The sequence below is a fragment of the Triticum urartu genome, chromosome 4, assembly GCF_003073215.2.
Source record: "Triticum urartu cultivar G1812 chromosome 4, Tu2.1, whole genome shotgun sequence".
NCBI classification, from domain to species: domain Eukaryota; kingdom Viridiplantae; phylum Streptophyta; class Magnoliopsida; order Poales; family Poaceae; genus Triticum; species Triticum urartu.
The window spans coordinates 29,397,400-29,411,935 of NC_053025.1; the positions used below are offsets into that span (position 1 = coordinate 29,397,400).

The 14,536-nt window shown below is 43.5% G+C and overlaps 1 protein-coding gene across 1 annotated transcript; it reads left to right on the forward strand.

The window, feature by feature from the left end:
• Window positions 1-7,461: 7,461 nt before the first annotated feature.
• LOC125550434 (serine/threonine-protein kinase GRIK1-like) lies at window positions 7,462-13,654 on the forward strand. Its single transcript, XM_048713431.1, has 12 exons — window positions 7,462-7,752; window positions 7,944-8,359; window positions 9,577-9,651; window positions 9,736-9,780; window positions 10,091-10,165; window positions 10,912-10,999; window positions 11,124-11,233; window positions 11,817-11,912; window positions 12,319-12,385; window positions 12,762-12,877; window positions 12,956-13,034; window positions 13,151-13,654. The coding sequence occupies exons 2-12, from the start codon at window positions 7,970-7,972 to the stop codon at window positions 13,288-13,290; spliced, it is 1,281 nt and encodes a 426-aa protein (XP_048569388.1). The 5' UTR covers window positions 7,462-7,752; window positions 7,944-7,969; the 3' UTR covers window positions 13,291-13,654.
• Window positions 13,655-14,536: the final 882 nt, after the last annotated feature.

Sequence of the window (14,536 nt, forward strand, 5' to 3'; positions counted from 1 at the left end):
TTATGCAGCTAGGGGTGTGAATGTAAAAATACCCTGACTTTTTGCATTCGTTTGATACGTGGAAGACGGCCATTATTGGGCGTGGAAGCCAAGGTGCTCTACATTACGAAAATCAGACATTATTCAGCAGGTACACGGAATTGGGAGAAGAACCCGCCTTGCAATGACGAAGACAATCTGCGCGCCGGACTCGTCGTCATTGAAGCCTGGTTCGGGGGCTACTGAGGGAGTCCTGGATTAGGGGGTGTTCGGGTAGCCGGACTATACCTTCAGCCGGACTCCAGGACTATGAAGATACAAGATTGAAGACTTCGTCCTGTGTCCGGATGGGACTTTCCTTGGTGTGGAAGGCAAGCTTGGCGATGCGGATATTCAAGATCTCCTACCATTGTAACCGACTTTGTGTAACCCTAATCCTCCCCGGTGTCTATATAAACCGAAGGATTTTAGTCCGTAGGACAACTTCATCATACAACAATCATACCATAGGCTAGCTTCTAGGGTTTAGCCTCCTTGATCTCGTGGTAGATCTACTCTTGTAATACTCATATCATCAAGATCAATCAAGCAGGAGTAGGGTTTTACCTCCATCGAGAGGGCCCGAACCTGGGTAAAAACATCGTGTCCCTCGTCTCCTGTCACCATCCGCCTAGACGCACAGTTCGGGACCCCCTACCCGAGATCCGCCGGTTTTGACACCAACACTCATACTCGAAATAAAACTCAAAACTGTTTCGTACATGGCCGAAGCCTCTGCCTTTTTATATGGCGCACTCCTAGTCTCTCACGTCATGTGCTAATGGTAACTAATAAAAGGATCCTAACTTAAAAAAGAAAGCGGCTCACATACCATGCTAGTTATTAGCTAACAAACCAAAGTATAGGACTACTAACAAATATTTATTAGGATTCTGCCTATCATAAGTTGAAATGGAGGCCTACGAAAATTGGGCTCTACTTAAGCTAGCGTTGGCTCCTCCTTGATCTGCAGTATTTTCTTGTAATTTGGCCCATGCAATTTCCTTTTCCTTTTGTTTTGAAATCTACCTTGATTTCTTGCTATCTCATGTGTGCCTGACTTTCCTTCTATCACTTCTTTGCTTGAACTTCATCGCACAGCTCTATATGTCGTCATGTGTACAGGACCATGCACCCATGTGCCAATCTTACTTGAATTCAATAAACGTGTCATATAATTGTTCTTTGGTCCGTTCATTACAGAACTGATTCTCGGTCCACATAATTGGCGCATACGACCATCATTTCCCTCATGAAATCAAGCCTCATGCATGGCATTATTTTTCACAACCTTTTCATGGTTTGACTCCTTAACTGGATCAACATCAGTAACATCAACAATCAACAGTTTCACGGCCATATCATTTCTTCCACTGGGCATTCTCGTAGGAGCAACCGAGTTGGGAGTGGGCTTCTTTTTCCTTCTTCGCAACTTGATGCATCATCATCACCACCGTCGCCACCAACCATTGTTGCATTTCCAACCAAGCTCTTAGAGTTCTTTCTATGAGCTTCATATGCCTCTCAGTTCTTCCACTTCTCATTTTCAAGATCCTTCCAACAATGATGCAAGGTGAATGTTTTGCCTTTCTTTCTTTTCGCCCTTTTACTTTGAACAAAGCATGAGCAATGTTGGCCTAAATAGCGCAATTAACAAAACAAGATAGCCACCAACACATATAAGAGATAAAGAGATTGATTAATCTGAGCAAACAATCACCTTGTCTCTGTCAATTGTGCCACATGGGATCTAACATAAGCTACCAAGGGGAGGGCCCTCTCACCATAAAAACAGGGAGCCTTACATCTTGGAAAGCATACATGTAACCCTCAACTCCAACAATGCATCTACCTATGTATTTGTCCTCTTCTTGTTATAGGGTTAAGAGAGCGGGATGCATTGGACACTTGGTTATTATGTTGATAGAATCATGCATGGAAGTCATCTAGGCATGGTCCCCTTTATATGCCCAATATGAAAAATAATGTGTAAGAGATTTTTTATCTGAAATTTCTCAACGAAGATCATCATTCATTTGCTTCGTCTGGTGCGCGACAATGTCATTGGTGAAGATGGCGGCGGCCGGAGGGATCCAACATGGAGAACTTCATCGATGTTTTTGGCCTGGAAGGATCGTTAGAGAAGAGGTTGTCGATGCACAGTGTTGTACAGTGGCAAGCTCTATATCAGATCCGGACGCATTGTACATCAAGATGGGTGATTTTTTTGAGGTTTCCTGTAGGGAGTTGTAACACCCTCGCTGCGACTATAGCTCCCACGTGTCGAGGCACGACTTAGAGACATAATCGCATTGAAGGCATATGTCGCAAGTGAGGTAATCTTCACACAACCCATGTAATACATAAGGGAAAGAGAGACATAGTTGGCTTACAATCGCCACTTCACACAAATACATGAATAAAGCATTACATCATACAAATACAATCAAGGTCCGACTACGGAACCAAAATAAAAGAAGAACCCCAAATGCGACACGGTCCCCGATCGACCCCAACAGGGCTCCACTACTGATCAACTAGAACGAACCAACACAAAGGACAAGATCTTCATCGAGCTCCTCCTAAGCTTGGTTGCGTCATCTGCACGGACTCATCGGCACCTGCAAGCTGGTTTTGGAAGTATCTATGAGTCACGGGGACTCAGCAATCTCGCACCCTCGCGATCAAGACTATTTAAGCTTATGGGTAAGGTAAAGGTATGAGGTGGAGCTGCAGCAAGCGACTAGCATATATGGTGGCTAACATACGCAATTGAGAGCGAGAAGAGAAGGCAAAGCACGGTCGATAGAAGTATGATCAAGAAGTGATCCTATAGCAACCTACGTCAAGCATAACTCCAACACCGTGTTCACTTCCCGGACTCCGCCGGAAAGAGACCATCACGGTTACACACGTTGTTGATTCATTTTAATTAAGGTCAACTTCAGGTTTTCTACAACCGGACGTTAACAAATTCCCATCTACCCATAACCGCGGGCACGGCTTTCGAAAGTTCAAATCCCTGCAGGGGTGTCCCAACTTAGCCCATCACAAGCTCTCACGGTCAATGAAGGAATAAACCTCCTCCCGAGACATTCCGATCAGACTCGGTATCTCGGTTCTACAAGACATTTTGACAGGGTAAAACTAAACCAGCAACACCGCCCGAATGTGCCGACAAATCCCGATAGGAGCTGCACATATCTCTTTCTCAGGGCACACTAAGATGAGCCAGACGTCGGGTAGGCCAGCCCAAAGTTGCCCCTGGTAGCCCCGGACATCGCTCAGTTGGACCAACACTCAGAGGAGCACTGGCCCGGGGGGGGTAAAATAATGATGACCCTCAGGAGCACGACTCCCAAGGGAAAAGAAAAGGCTAGGTGGCAAATGGTAAAACCAATGTTGGGCATTGCTGGAAGAGCTTTACTTAAGGCGAACTGTCAAGGGGTTCCCATTATTACCCAACCGCGTAAGGAACGCAAAATCCGGGAACATAACACCGATATGATGGAAACTAGGGCGGCAAGAGTGGAACAAAACACCAGGCATAAGGCCGAGCCTTCCACCCTTTACCAAGTATATAGATGCATTAATTAAATAAGATATATTGTGATATCCCAACAAGTAAACATGTTCCAACAAGGAACAACATCTCCATGTTCCATCAAGGAACAAAACTTCAATCTTCACCTGCAACTAACAACGCTATAAGAGGGGCTGAGCAAAGCGGTAACATAGCCAATCAACGGTTTGCTAGGACAAGGTGGTTAGAGGCTTGGTTCAACAATATAGGAGGCATGATAAGCAAGTGGTAGGTATCACAGCATAGGCATAGCAAAAGAGCGAGCATCTAGCAAGTAAAGATAGAAGTGATTTCGAGGGTATGATCATCTTGCCTGAAATCCCGCAAGGAAGAAGAACGAGTCCATGAAGAAGACAAGCGGAACGTAGACGAATGGGTCCTCACAAACGCGACGTTACCGGAACCAACCCGAAGAAGCAAACACCGGAAAAGAAGCACACAACATAGTAAACAACCAACACAAGAACATGGTATGATATGCGGGATGCGGTATGCGATGCATATGCATGATTTGACAAGGAATGCATGAACCTGGCCTCAACTTGGAAACCAAGTGTGCCACTAGAAAGATGAGATGAAATCACTTGAAAACGATATAAAGAACGCCGGAATCAGAGTTACGGTTTGGAAATGGCAAGCAATTCAAATATGACCACGTACTGCGATTTACAGCAAGTAGTCATCTAAATGCAATGAGATGAACATGCTACAACACTCAAACATGGCAACAAAATACATGGCAGGGATCCACTCAAGATGCTTAACAAAAGTCTAGCACTGAGCTACGGCCAATTCATCCATTAACAGGTTCAAACAAGCATGGCAAAAATGCATATGGTAAACAGATCTCAGACTTAGTGAAATTAACACTTGTCTGAAATTTCAGATCAGGTAGCACTCTTCGGAGCCACGAAACTACATGCTACAGGACCTGAACATGGCAAAGTAAAACATGGCATGGAGCTAATCAAAAAGCTTAACAAAAGTCCCTTAGTGACCTTGAGCCAAAAGGGATCAGAAAATATACTAACAAGCATGTGAACATAGCAAAAACATAATCAGTTTTCAGACTTAGTGAAAACTGGCACATGCTGAAAGATAACTCAAGTAGGCATGTTTACGAGCTCGATGCACTCACTACGGAGCAAGTCATGACAAGATAAGCATACATCTATCAAGAGCACACAAAATGCAAGCTATACATGGCAAGAACAATAGCATAGCATGCACGGATCAACTACAACATCATCGGCAAAATTGCAAACAAGTTGACAATCTGCCCAGATTCACCAAGTAGCAAAAGTAGAGCTCGATTGACTCAAGCTAGGATGCTCCATAATTGCAAACAAAGACATGGATGGATAGAGCACTACAAGATAAACAAAACATCCTTACTGATCATCCTCAAAAGAGGCACGGATCACTAGGAAACAACATGAACATATGACAACATGAGATAAACACCTCAAGGACTTAGTGGAAATGCTAAGTCCCTGAAATCAGAAATACCAAGTGCCTCACTTTGCAAGCTTGCACTAGTCACCACACACATCACAAAAATACATGGGTTGCACCTCTGGAAAGATGGCAAAAACCTTAACAAAACATATGAAGAGCATCAGGGCATATCATGCACACAATAATCATGGCAAAAATGACAAATATCTAAATGGAGCAGCAGATCTGACAATTATCTCAAGTAGCACTCTTCTAACAGCATTTCGGGCATCAAGATGAACTCAAATGAAAATGATGCAATGAGATGAAATGATGTACTCTCTGAGACGAACATTTTGATATGCTATATGCATGAATCGGAGCTATGGATGCAAAGTTACGACATGATGAACAGGAGCATATGGATCTGGGATTTTGGGACTTAGACGAATTTATACCTCCGCGAAAAGTCAACGCGGGACAGAGAGAAGCGGGACGGCACGGATCCGGATCGGGGTGACGCGTTTGGATGGAGGGAGTGGTGGATCTCATCCCACTCTCTCCGGATCCGGCCGGAGTAACTCCGGCGAGCTCGAGGACGAACTCCGGCGACAAGGCGGCGCCGGCGACGAAGATCCGGCGAGCTAGGCGGGGCGGCGCGGCTGCGGGCAGGAGGCCAGTGGCGGACCTCGGGAGGCGAGGCGGCGGGGCCGGCGACCGGCGAGGCGGCGGGGAGAGCGGGGCCAGCTCGGGCGGCGCGAACGGCGAGGGAGCTCGCCGCGGCGGAGCTCGCCGGCGGCGGGGATGGGCGGCGAAGGCGGCGGGGCACTCGGGCGGTGCGTGGCAGGGTGAGGCGCGCCGGGCGGCGGCGTGGATCTGGGCCCGCGCGGGCCTGACGCGGGCCCCGCGGGCCGGCGGCGGCGGGAGGCGGCGATGCCACTTGGCGGCTCCGAATTGGCGCAGGGGAGGCCGGACATGTCCGGGCGCGGTGGCGATTTCGTCCGGGCGCGAGGTAGAGGAAGGCTAGGGTTTCATCCGCGAAAATTTCGGGGGAGGCCACATATTTATAGGTAGAGGGAGTTAGGAGAGTCCAAATGAGGTGCGGTTTTCGGCCACGCGATCGTGATCGAACGCTCTAGATGATGGAGAGGGTTTAGGTGGGTTTTGGGCCACTTTGAAGGGGTGTTGGGTTGCAACACACACGAGGCCTTTTCGGTCCCTCGGTTAACCGTTGGAGTATCAAACGAAGTCCAAATGGCACGAAACTTGACAGGCGGTCTACCGGTAGTAAACCAAGGCCGCTTGGCAAGTCTCGGTCCAATCACGAAATGTTTAATCCCCACACACGAAAGAAAGGTAGAAATGACCACCGGAGGAGAACGAAGCGCCGGAATGCAAAACGGACAACGGGGAAAATGCTCGAATGCAAGAGACGAACATGTATGCAAATAAAATGCACATGATGACATGATATGCAATGCAAGACACGCAAGCAATGACAAGGCAACAACAGCGAATAACTGAACAACACCTGGCACATCGGTCACGGGGCGTTACAGGAGTCTTCGTGTTAGATTTGGGGCGACAAAGCAGTGGCGTTGCCCCAGGGTAGGAGTAATGTTCTCCTCACTGTATCCCGGTTCCGTTGGTGTGCCTTTCGTTGAAGGAGAGGGCCCTGGAGCCGTGTCTCCGACGGGTCTTCTGTGATATGTTCAATTTAGATTTCCATGGATCCGTATGGATTTAGATGGCTTTTGTAGTCTTCAGAGTTTCTACATGCCTGATCAATGTTTTTGTCTCCGGCGTGGTGGTTTGTTTTGCATATCGTAGCCGCCAACACCTCCTGGTCTGCATCGACGATTTCTCGGCCGTTGCTTCTACAAGCTCTTGGTTTTCAAAAAGTTTACTTAGCCAAGGCGGAGGCCTAGAGGCGGCATCAAGTTATGCTCACAACAGGCCGTCCGTGGATGCCGAGGAAGAAGACTTCGATACCCCATGAATTTATATATTTTTCTATTTTTTGTGTAAGGAGTGTGACATTAGGCCTTTTCTAAAAAAAATGCAGTACATAGTACTCCACCCGTTCTTTTTTATTCCGCATATAAGATTTGTGTCGAGTCAAACTTTACAAAATTTAACCAAATTTGTATTAAAAAATATCAACACCTACGATATCAAGTATACATAATATAAAAGTACATTCCATAATAAATTTAAAGATATTCATTTGATATTGTAAATGTTAATATTTTTTCTATAAGTTTGGTTAAAGTAGAGATACTTTGACTTCGAACAAAAGTTATATACAAACTGAAAGAAACGGAGGGTATTAGAACAATCCCCCCAATGGAGTAGAATAAATTAAAGCACAACACTGTCCAACAATCGCAAGCTGAACATGTAAAAAATACAGATAGAGAAGGAGAAAAAGGCGCCTCACGTGTCAGGTCGCAGTCGTCTCCTCTCCTCTGTACCCCACCTCGCCGTCTCCACCGTGCTCCTCCCACCCCGCCGCCCCCCTTGCGACCACCAACGTGCCGCCCCGTGCTCCTCCCGACGCGCCCCCACCCACCCACCAATCCAACTCTCCACGCCCCCCGCGCCGCCCTCCTCAACGACAACCTCAATTGCGGCGATCCAGCGGCGACGGCGACGGCGACGGCGACGGCGTGCTCGAGCGGCGACTGCGACGACGGAATCGGAAGACACGCCTGGTACGCTGCTCCTGTCCCGCGCCTCTAGCGAATCGAACAGCGAATCAGGGGAGCGAATTGGAGCCGCGATCCAGATCGATCGGTTGGGATCGGGGAGGGGGGTTCGACGATGGCCTACCGAATCCGGTCACCACGAACCGAAGCTGACCCTTTAACTGACGCGTTCTCCTTCCCCTGTTTTGTTCGTCCAGGATTTCTGGTGCGCGGCTCCCTCTGAATGGCAGACCTCACGGACATGGGCTGCTGCAGCTGTTTCAGTTTCCTAAGGAAGCCCAGCGTGAAGGTAGGTCGGCCTCGGGACACTGATGGCATGTTGTCCAAAGATTTGCTGAAGCGCCAGACTAGTGAAGATTTTGATGGGAGCTTCTACACTGGAGATGATCCTGACTTGAGCTTTTACAATGGGGATGGCATTGATAGAAGCTTCTTTAATGGTGATGATCCCGATAGAAGTTTCTATGAAAGAGATGGTACTGATTATAATCACGAGAGTGACGATGAGCCCCCACGGAAGAGGTCTGAAGATATTATTCTGACAAGGGCTCAAAGTGGCTTTGCATGTAGAGAAAGCCTGGTTAAGGAGACTAAAAAAGTTGTTCGCTCAGAGGTACCATCTTGTTAGACATCAATTTCTACCAGTATCTTTCTACTCGTATCTATGGAAAAAAAAAATTCTGTCTAGTCTAGGCTTCTCCGTAGGCAACACTTAAAAAGTCTATGCATGAGCCTGTTCAATTTCTATTTTGGTATTGTGTCGTATGAGGCAACTGAATTACATTTAGAATTATGGTTAAGTTTATCTTGTTGAGAAGTAGAAGTACTCTCTCTTCCTTTTTACTTATGATTTGCTTCACTTTAAGAATTAATGAGTTGTTATGTCTGTTATTGCTCGTCACCTCATGATTGTGTTGATTATTTGTCTGGCTATGGTAAGATTAAAAATGGACTCTTATATTGCTTTCCAATATGAACAACCAAAACCAGCTACAGGAGTTCCCTAAGAATTTGCAAAAATCTTTGGAAAATGAAGATGCATCTTCCTTTTGTTATCTAAAATGTATATTGTGCCCGTACATATTATGTTTACATTTAGTTTTGTATATATACATCTTATAGTGTTGCATGGTCTATAATTATGGAAACCAGATTCTGTTAACAGTTTTACTATAAACTTGCAAAGATGGCTAGTTCAGGTGATTGGATCATTTATGCAAATTGCCTCGATTGAACTGAATTGAACTTGGTTAAACTGGCCACGGCCTTCGAGTAAATTGATCACGTTGGACTTCGTTAAAGTCCACCACACGCAAGTTTAATTGAACGCCTCTGTGAGGGCCAATGGTTTTAACTGTCATCTGCTGGTACAAAACAACACACCTAATCCACTGTGTGGCTATGATTCTTATTTTCTTTATTTTTGGAATGCCTAGCCATTAATCCTTTTATTGATAACGATTGATAATTGACCTAGTTTTAGCACCAATGTGTTCTAAGCAAGAAAAAGCAATACTACATGTGCTCTGCTGGAACTAATCTGTGGCATTATGTAAAACATATATTACCTCCGTCCCGAATTACTTATCTAGATTTGTATCTAGACATGTTGTAGTGTTAGATACATCGTAATTCGGGACGGAGGGAGTATTATTTTAAACTCAGTGTACTTGGTGACCACTGTTCTGACTGGTGATCTAAAGACTGTGACCAAGTTTTTTTTGCTATGCCATGGCCGTTGCATGTCTAGTGAAGAGTCGAGGAGCTGCGCGAGATCATTTACCTTTTGCACTGAGCTGTATAATAACTCTCTCCTTTTGGCATGTTTAGGACGATCTTGGCAATAAGATGATCAATCAGTATGTTCACCTGGGCAAGATCGGTGCTGGAAGCTATGGCAAAGTGGTAAGACCGCTTAAATGTGCTATTAATGAAGTTCACTGAGTAGCTACCTGATTCCTTTCCTTTTTTCTCTTTGCGTCTAAAAAGGTTCTATACCGAAACATTGAAGATGGGAAGTTATATGCAGTGAAGGTAATGCTTTCCACTGTTCTCTGATGTTGGCAACACAAGTGCCTTTTAGTAACTACTTTGATGATAATTCAGTACTTTCTTGGGTAGTTTTGATCCCCCCCCCCCCCCCCCCAAAATGCCTTTCTAATACGTTGTACCCTTTGCATGTTTGCTGCTAGTTACGGAACCTGCTTGCATCAGAACTCACTATGGACATTTGTTATTTTTAGCACAATGTTTTTCTTGCTCAATCTTTCGACTTTACTTTGTGCCCTTGCACACAGTGCTATGTCTAGTTGATGTAGCTGTGGATTTTTCCTTGTTGTTTCAGGTGCTGAATAAACCTCACATGATGAAAGTACGTGTCGTACGGTCAGAAACCGCCATGACAGATGTTATTCGGGAAGTGAGTAACAAGAGTATTTGTCTGTATAACACTCGTGACTTCGCAATTTTGTTATGGCATGTGCAATGTTTTCTGAGAAAGTACTCATGTGGGCTTATAAGATATTAACCCTACATGAGCTATCGCACATAAGTTAACCAAGCTGGTCATGTCCACTGATTACGCTCTGTTTAGCACATCTCAGTAAAAAAACTCAAAATTGCTGGTTCCCAGATATTGCTTCCTCTGTTGACATTATCACCACTTCATAGCATATAGAGAATGTGTCTGTCGTAGATCAAGAATGCATTTATCTGATAAATAAGTTAGCAATGACATATATGTGCAGTGCAATTTTTGCTGTGGCGAGCAGTCGAGAACATCACTAGTCCATTCCTCCGGCTACCGACAAGCAGTTAAATGCTGCATTCTAAGTGCAAAAGAAGCGTTTTAGCATAACACACATTACAGAACACATGTATTTTTTGTTTATTTCGAAATTACCTGTTCCTATTTTTCCTCACTTAAATTCCATTGGCTGTCTGATACTCATTGAGGAAGCTGCATTTTAGCAAATTTTCCTTTAGATGCTCCAATGTGTTAAATAGATGGCCATATAGGTGGTCTAAAGATTCAATTATTATATTTTTTGTCGCAGAAGCATGTGATTAGTAGCACTAGCCAAATAGCATAAATTTTGCAGATATAATAATTTTACATGAGACAAACTGTGTTATTCAATTTCCTCTTTATTGCATTGGTGGCAGGTATCCCTCATGAAAATGTTGAGTCATCCCAATATCGTAAATCTCATTGAGGTGATTGATGATCCAAACTCAGATAAATTCTACATGGGTATTTATTGACGCTCTCATTGTTTTGCTTTATTGTTCCAATAGGACGTTATTTTAGCAGGCTAGTTGGCATGTGCCAATATTTTATATGATTGCAATTTACTCTTTACCCTTTTTATTGCCAGTTCTTGAGTATGTGGAAGGAAAAATTGTGTGGGATAAAGGTTTAGGAGAAGCTACTTGCAGAAAGTACTTGCGGGACATTATATCTGGTGTTATGTATCTTCACTCTCATGTAAGATTCAGTTCTCTTAATTCTTTTCACTAATAATTAGTTCATGATGGTGATTCATGTGCTAAAAATAATTTAGTGTCCGTGTCACTACCCATTAGCATAGCAATTTCAAAAGAGATATTTGAGGAGCTCTAAGTTTGTACGGCAACACACATATTGTGTGAAGTAGATCAGCAAGCTCACATACTGGCACAAATTATCTCAGCTGGTAGATTTTACTCTTACCCCATATTTGCCTTGGCTACTTACCAAGTTTTTCTGTCCTTGAGCCACTTGATTGTACTGACAAACAATAGCTTGGGTTTGTAAATCCATGCTCATTGATGTTTGTAAGGATCATACTCTTACCCCATATTTGCCTTGGGTTCATATTGGGTTTGTAAGGATCATAGGTTGTTTCGAAAAGTTTGCATAACATGTCTCAATTTTTTGCTTCTTAATTGGTTGCTTATTGATGTTTCCCGTTCCCCTATTTTCTCATATTTAAATGTGCCTGCTATTCATGTCTTATGTTATTCATTTTCACTCTGTTAAATTCTTCCAGCGTGATAGAAACACCTAATTTTCTTGTTTTTGCACACAGAACATTATTCATAGTGATATTAAGCCGGATAATCTCTTGGTCACAAGTACTGGCAATGTGAAGATAGGGGACTTCAGTGTTAGCCAGATTTTTGAGGTGGTTTATTTATCTTGTAATTTTTTGTATTCCAGTAATTTTGTTCTCACTGTCAAAAGGTTTTTTTTAGTTGAATGACCCCAAAATGGGGCAAGGCCTAGTGTGTGGTTTTTATCGACCTGTTCTAAAAAAAAAATAATACTGAGATTCAAAGTCTGTACCTTATAAAACCAGGATTACATACTTGAATAATACCTTCACTTCCTGCCTTCATTAGAATTTTGAAGATTACTCGAGTAGACATTAACTCTGATGATTCAGTCTTTTGAACTGTATTATATTTCATTATCTTCAACTGAACAAGTATTCGTGCCTAAAAATGTATGTATTTTGAGGCAAATTTTCAGGATTGTCAAGCCTCGTACCACAGTGCTTTACTGATATTCCGTACTTGACTGCATTGCAGGATGATGATGATATGCTTCGGAGATCTCCAGGCACTCCTGTTTTCACTGCACCGGAGTGCTGTCAAGGTACAATTACATGACTACAGTTTGAGTTGTAAAAGCAGCATACATAATCAGCCAATTAGCAAACTATCTACAGTACAACAGTCCGTGTTATTTTTTAATATTGATTGGCATGGTACTTTAGATGTTCCGCACCTAAATGATTGCACAGCTAAAGATAAACAAATCCATAGGAATGAGGCCACCACTAGTAGTTTGGATTCAGATTTTGGTGCAACTGAAGCAACCAAAGCTTGGGTTACCAGTGTGATGCCAATGTATAAAATAAAAATGCAACGATTCCGGTTCCTTTGCCATTGCTTTGAAGTACCTGATATTCCCTGACCATTGGCAGTAGCTGCTAAACACGATGAACCATTATCTGTTTCTACCACTGCAGGTTCAGCTTACCATGGTAGAGCGTCTGATACATGGGCAGTCGGTGTTACTCTGTATTGTATGATTACTGGGCGCTATCCATTTCTAGGAGAAACTTTGCAGGAAACATACGACAAGGTTCATACATATATTCCTCCCTTCTCCTCTTGATTTACCTGTGGCAGAAAACTCACCAAAGTCACTGCTGTTGAATAGATTGTCAATGATCCAGCGGATATACCAAGTAACGTGAGCCCCCAACTTGTTGATTTGCTGGAAAGGCTTCTCTGCAAAGGTTTGTTTCCAAATAAGTGTTTCCTTTTCCCTTCATCCTATTGGTTTTGATATGTGGGAGGAGGATGTGCTCTATTAATGGTGTTCCTTGTATTGACACTCTTGGTTTTGTTGCAGATCCAGGAGACCGTATCACCCTGGAAGCTGCGGCTGCGCATCCTTGGGTTGCTGGGGACGAGGGGCCAGTCCCCGAATACATGTGTAGATGTGGTTTTGGCCGCAGGAAGAGAAATGGTTCGCAAGAAGCAGTACAATAACAGAGTCATTCAGAACTAGTTGTTGGGTGGTGTAGTGTAGTGTAGATAACTGATCAAAGAGAAAACTGGCGAGACGCGAGACGGACGACGACTGATGTGTTTCTCTCTTTCCTCTTTTTAGACCTAAGATATTGTTCCTGATGTAACGGTAGTGAAATTTACATCTGAATCAAACCACAGCTGTTGGTCCTAAGAGACATACCATCACCAGCCAATCTATTCAAGTCGACCCACTGAAGCATGTGCGGCGGCACCCCGCACCCAATGTGCGTACCTTTGTAGCCAGCTCGAGAGTTTTTATGCCTAGCAGTCTATTTTTTTTCCTATGTATACTTCTTGAACACACTTAACTACGCTTCTCATATAGTTACATTCTCAGTTTTTTTTAACAGCAGACCATCTTAAAGAGAAAGACATAACATGTAGAACATAAAAAAAGATATGCAACTGATGAATCGTTCTCTTGGCTTGTTTTCTATGAATCATCGAAGATACAGACATTCATATGTGTGACATTCTACTTATATGGAGATCCCTCATCTAACGTCTACACCATCAGGTAGGAAACAGCACGCCCCAATTCAAAACCTGTCTCTATATATATAGTGGGCTCCTCGCAAAATGCCAATGGTGGGCGACCTCCATGGAGGTGGGTATTTAAAAAAAATCAAGAAACATATTTTAAAGTATCAAAAAATTGTGAAAATACCATACATGTTAACATGGATGTGTTCTACATGTGTTTAAATTTTCAAGATGAAATACATTATGGTGAGAGCTACACAAAAAGGCAAATCGTGTTTTTCAAACTGATGAACAGTGAAAACACTGTTCACTATTAGAAATGCAGGATTTTCTCTTTTTTGTGCAGATCTCACCATAATGTATTTCATTGTCAAATTTTATACACATGTAGAATACATCCATATGAATGTGTAGAATTTTTTTCAGAACTTTTTGAAACTCCAAAACATAATTATTGATTTTTTAAAAATATCCAACTCCATGGAGGTCGCCCGCCAAAAGCCCGCACTCGTGGGCTCCTTCTCTATACATGTCCCAGCACCACTTCAATCCATCCCCGATTGGACATGAACTTGTGTCACATGAAGAATATAAAAACTGATTTGTGAAAATCTATTGGAATACTTTTTTTTGAGCTTGGAACATTTCATTCCATTAATCAACGTGCCAAGCAGAATCGCTGGCCACGAAAACTTGGGCGAAGGTAGGGCCAGACCCGGCC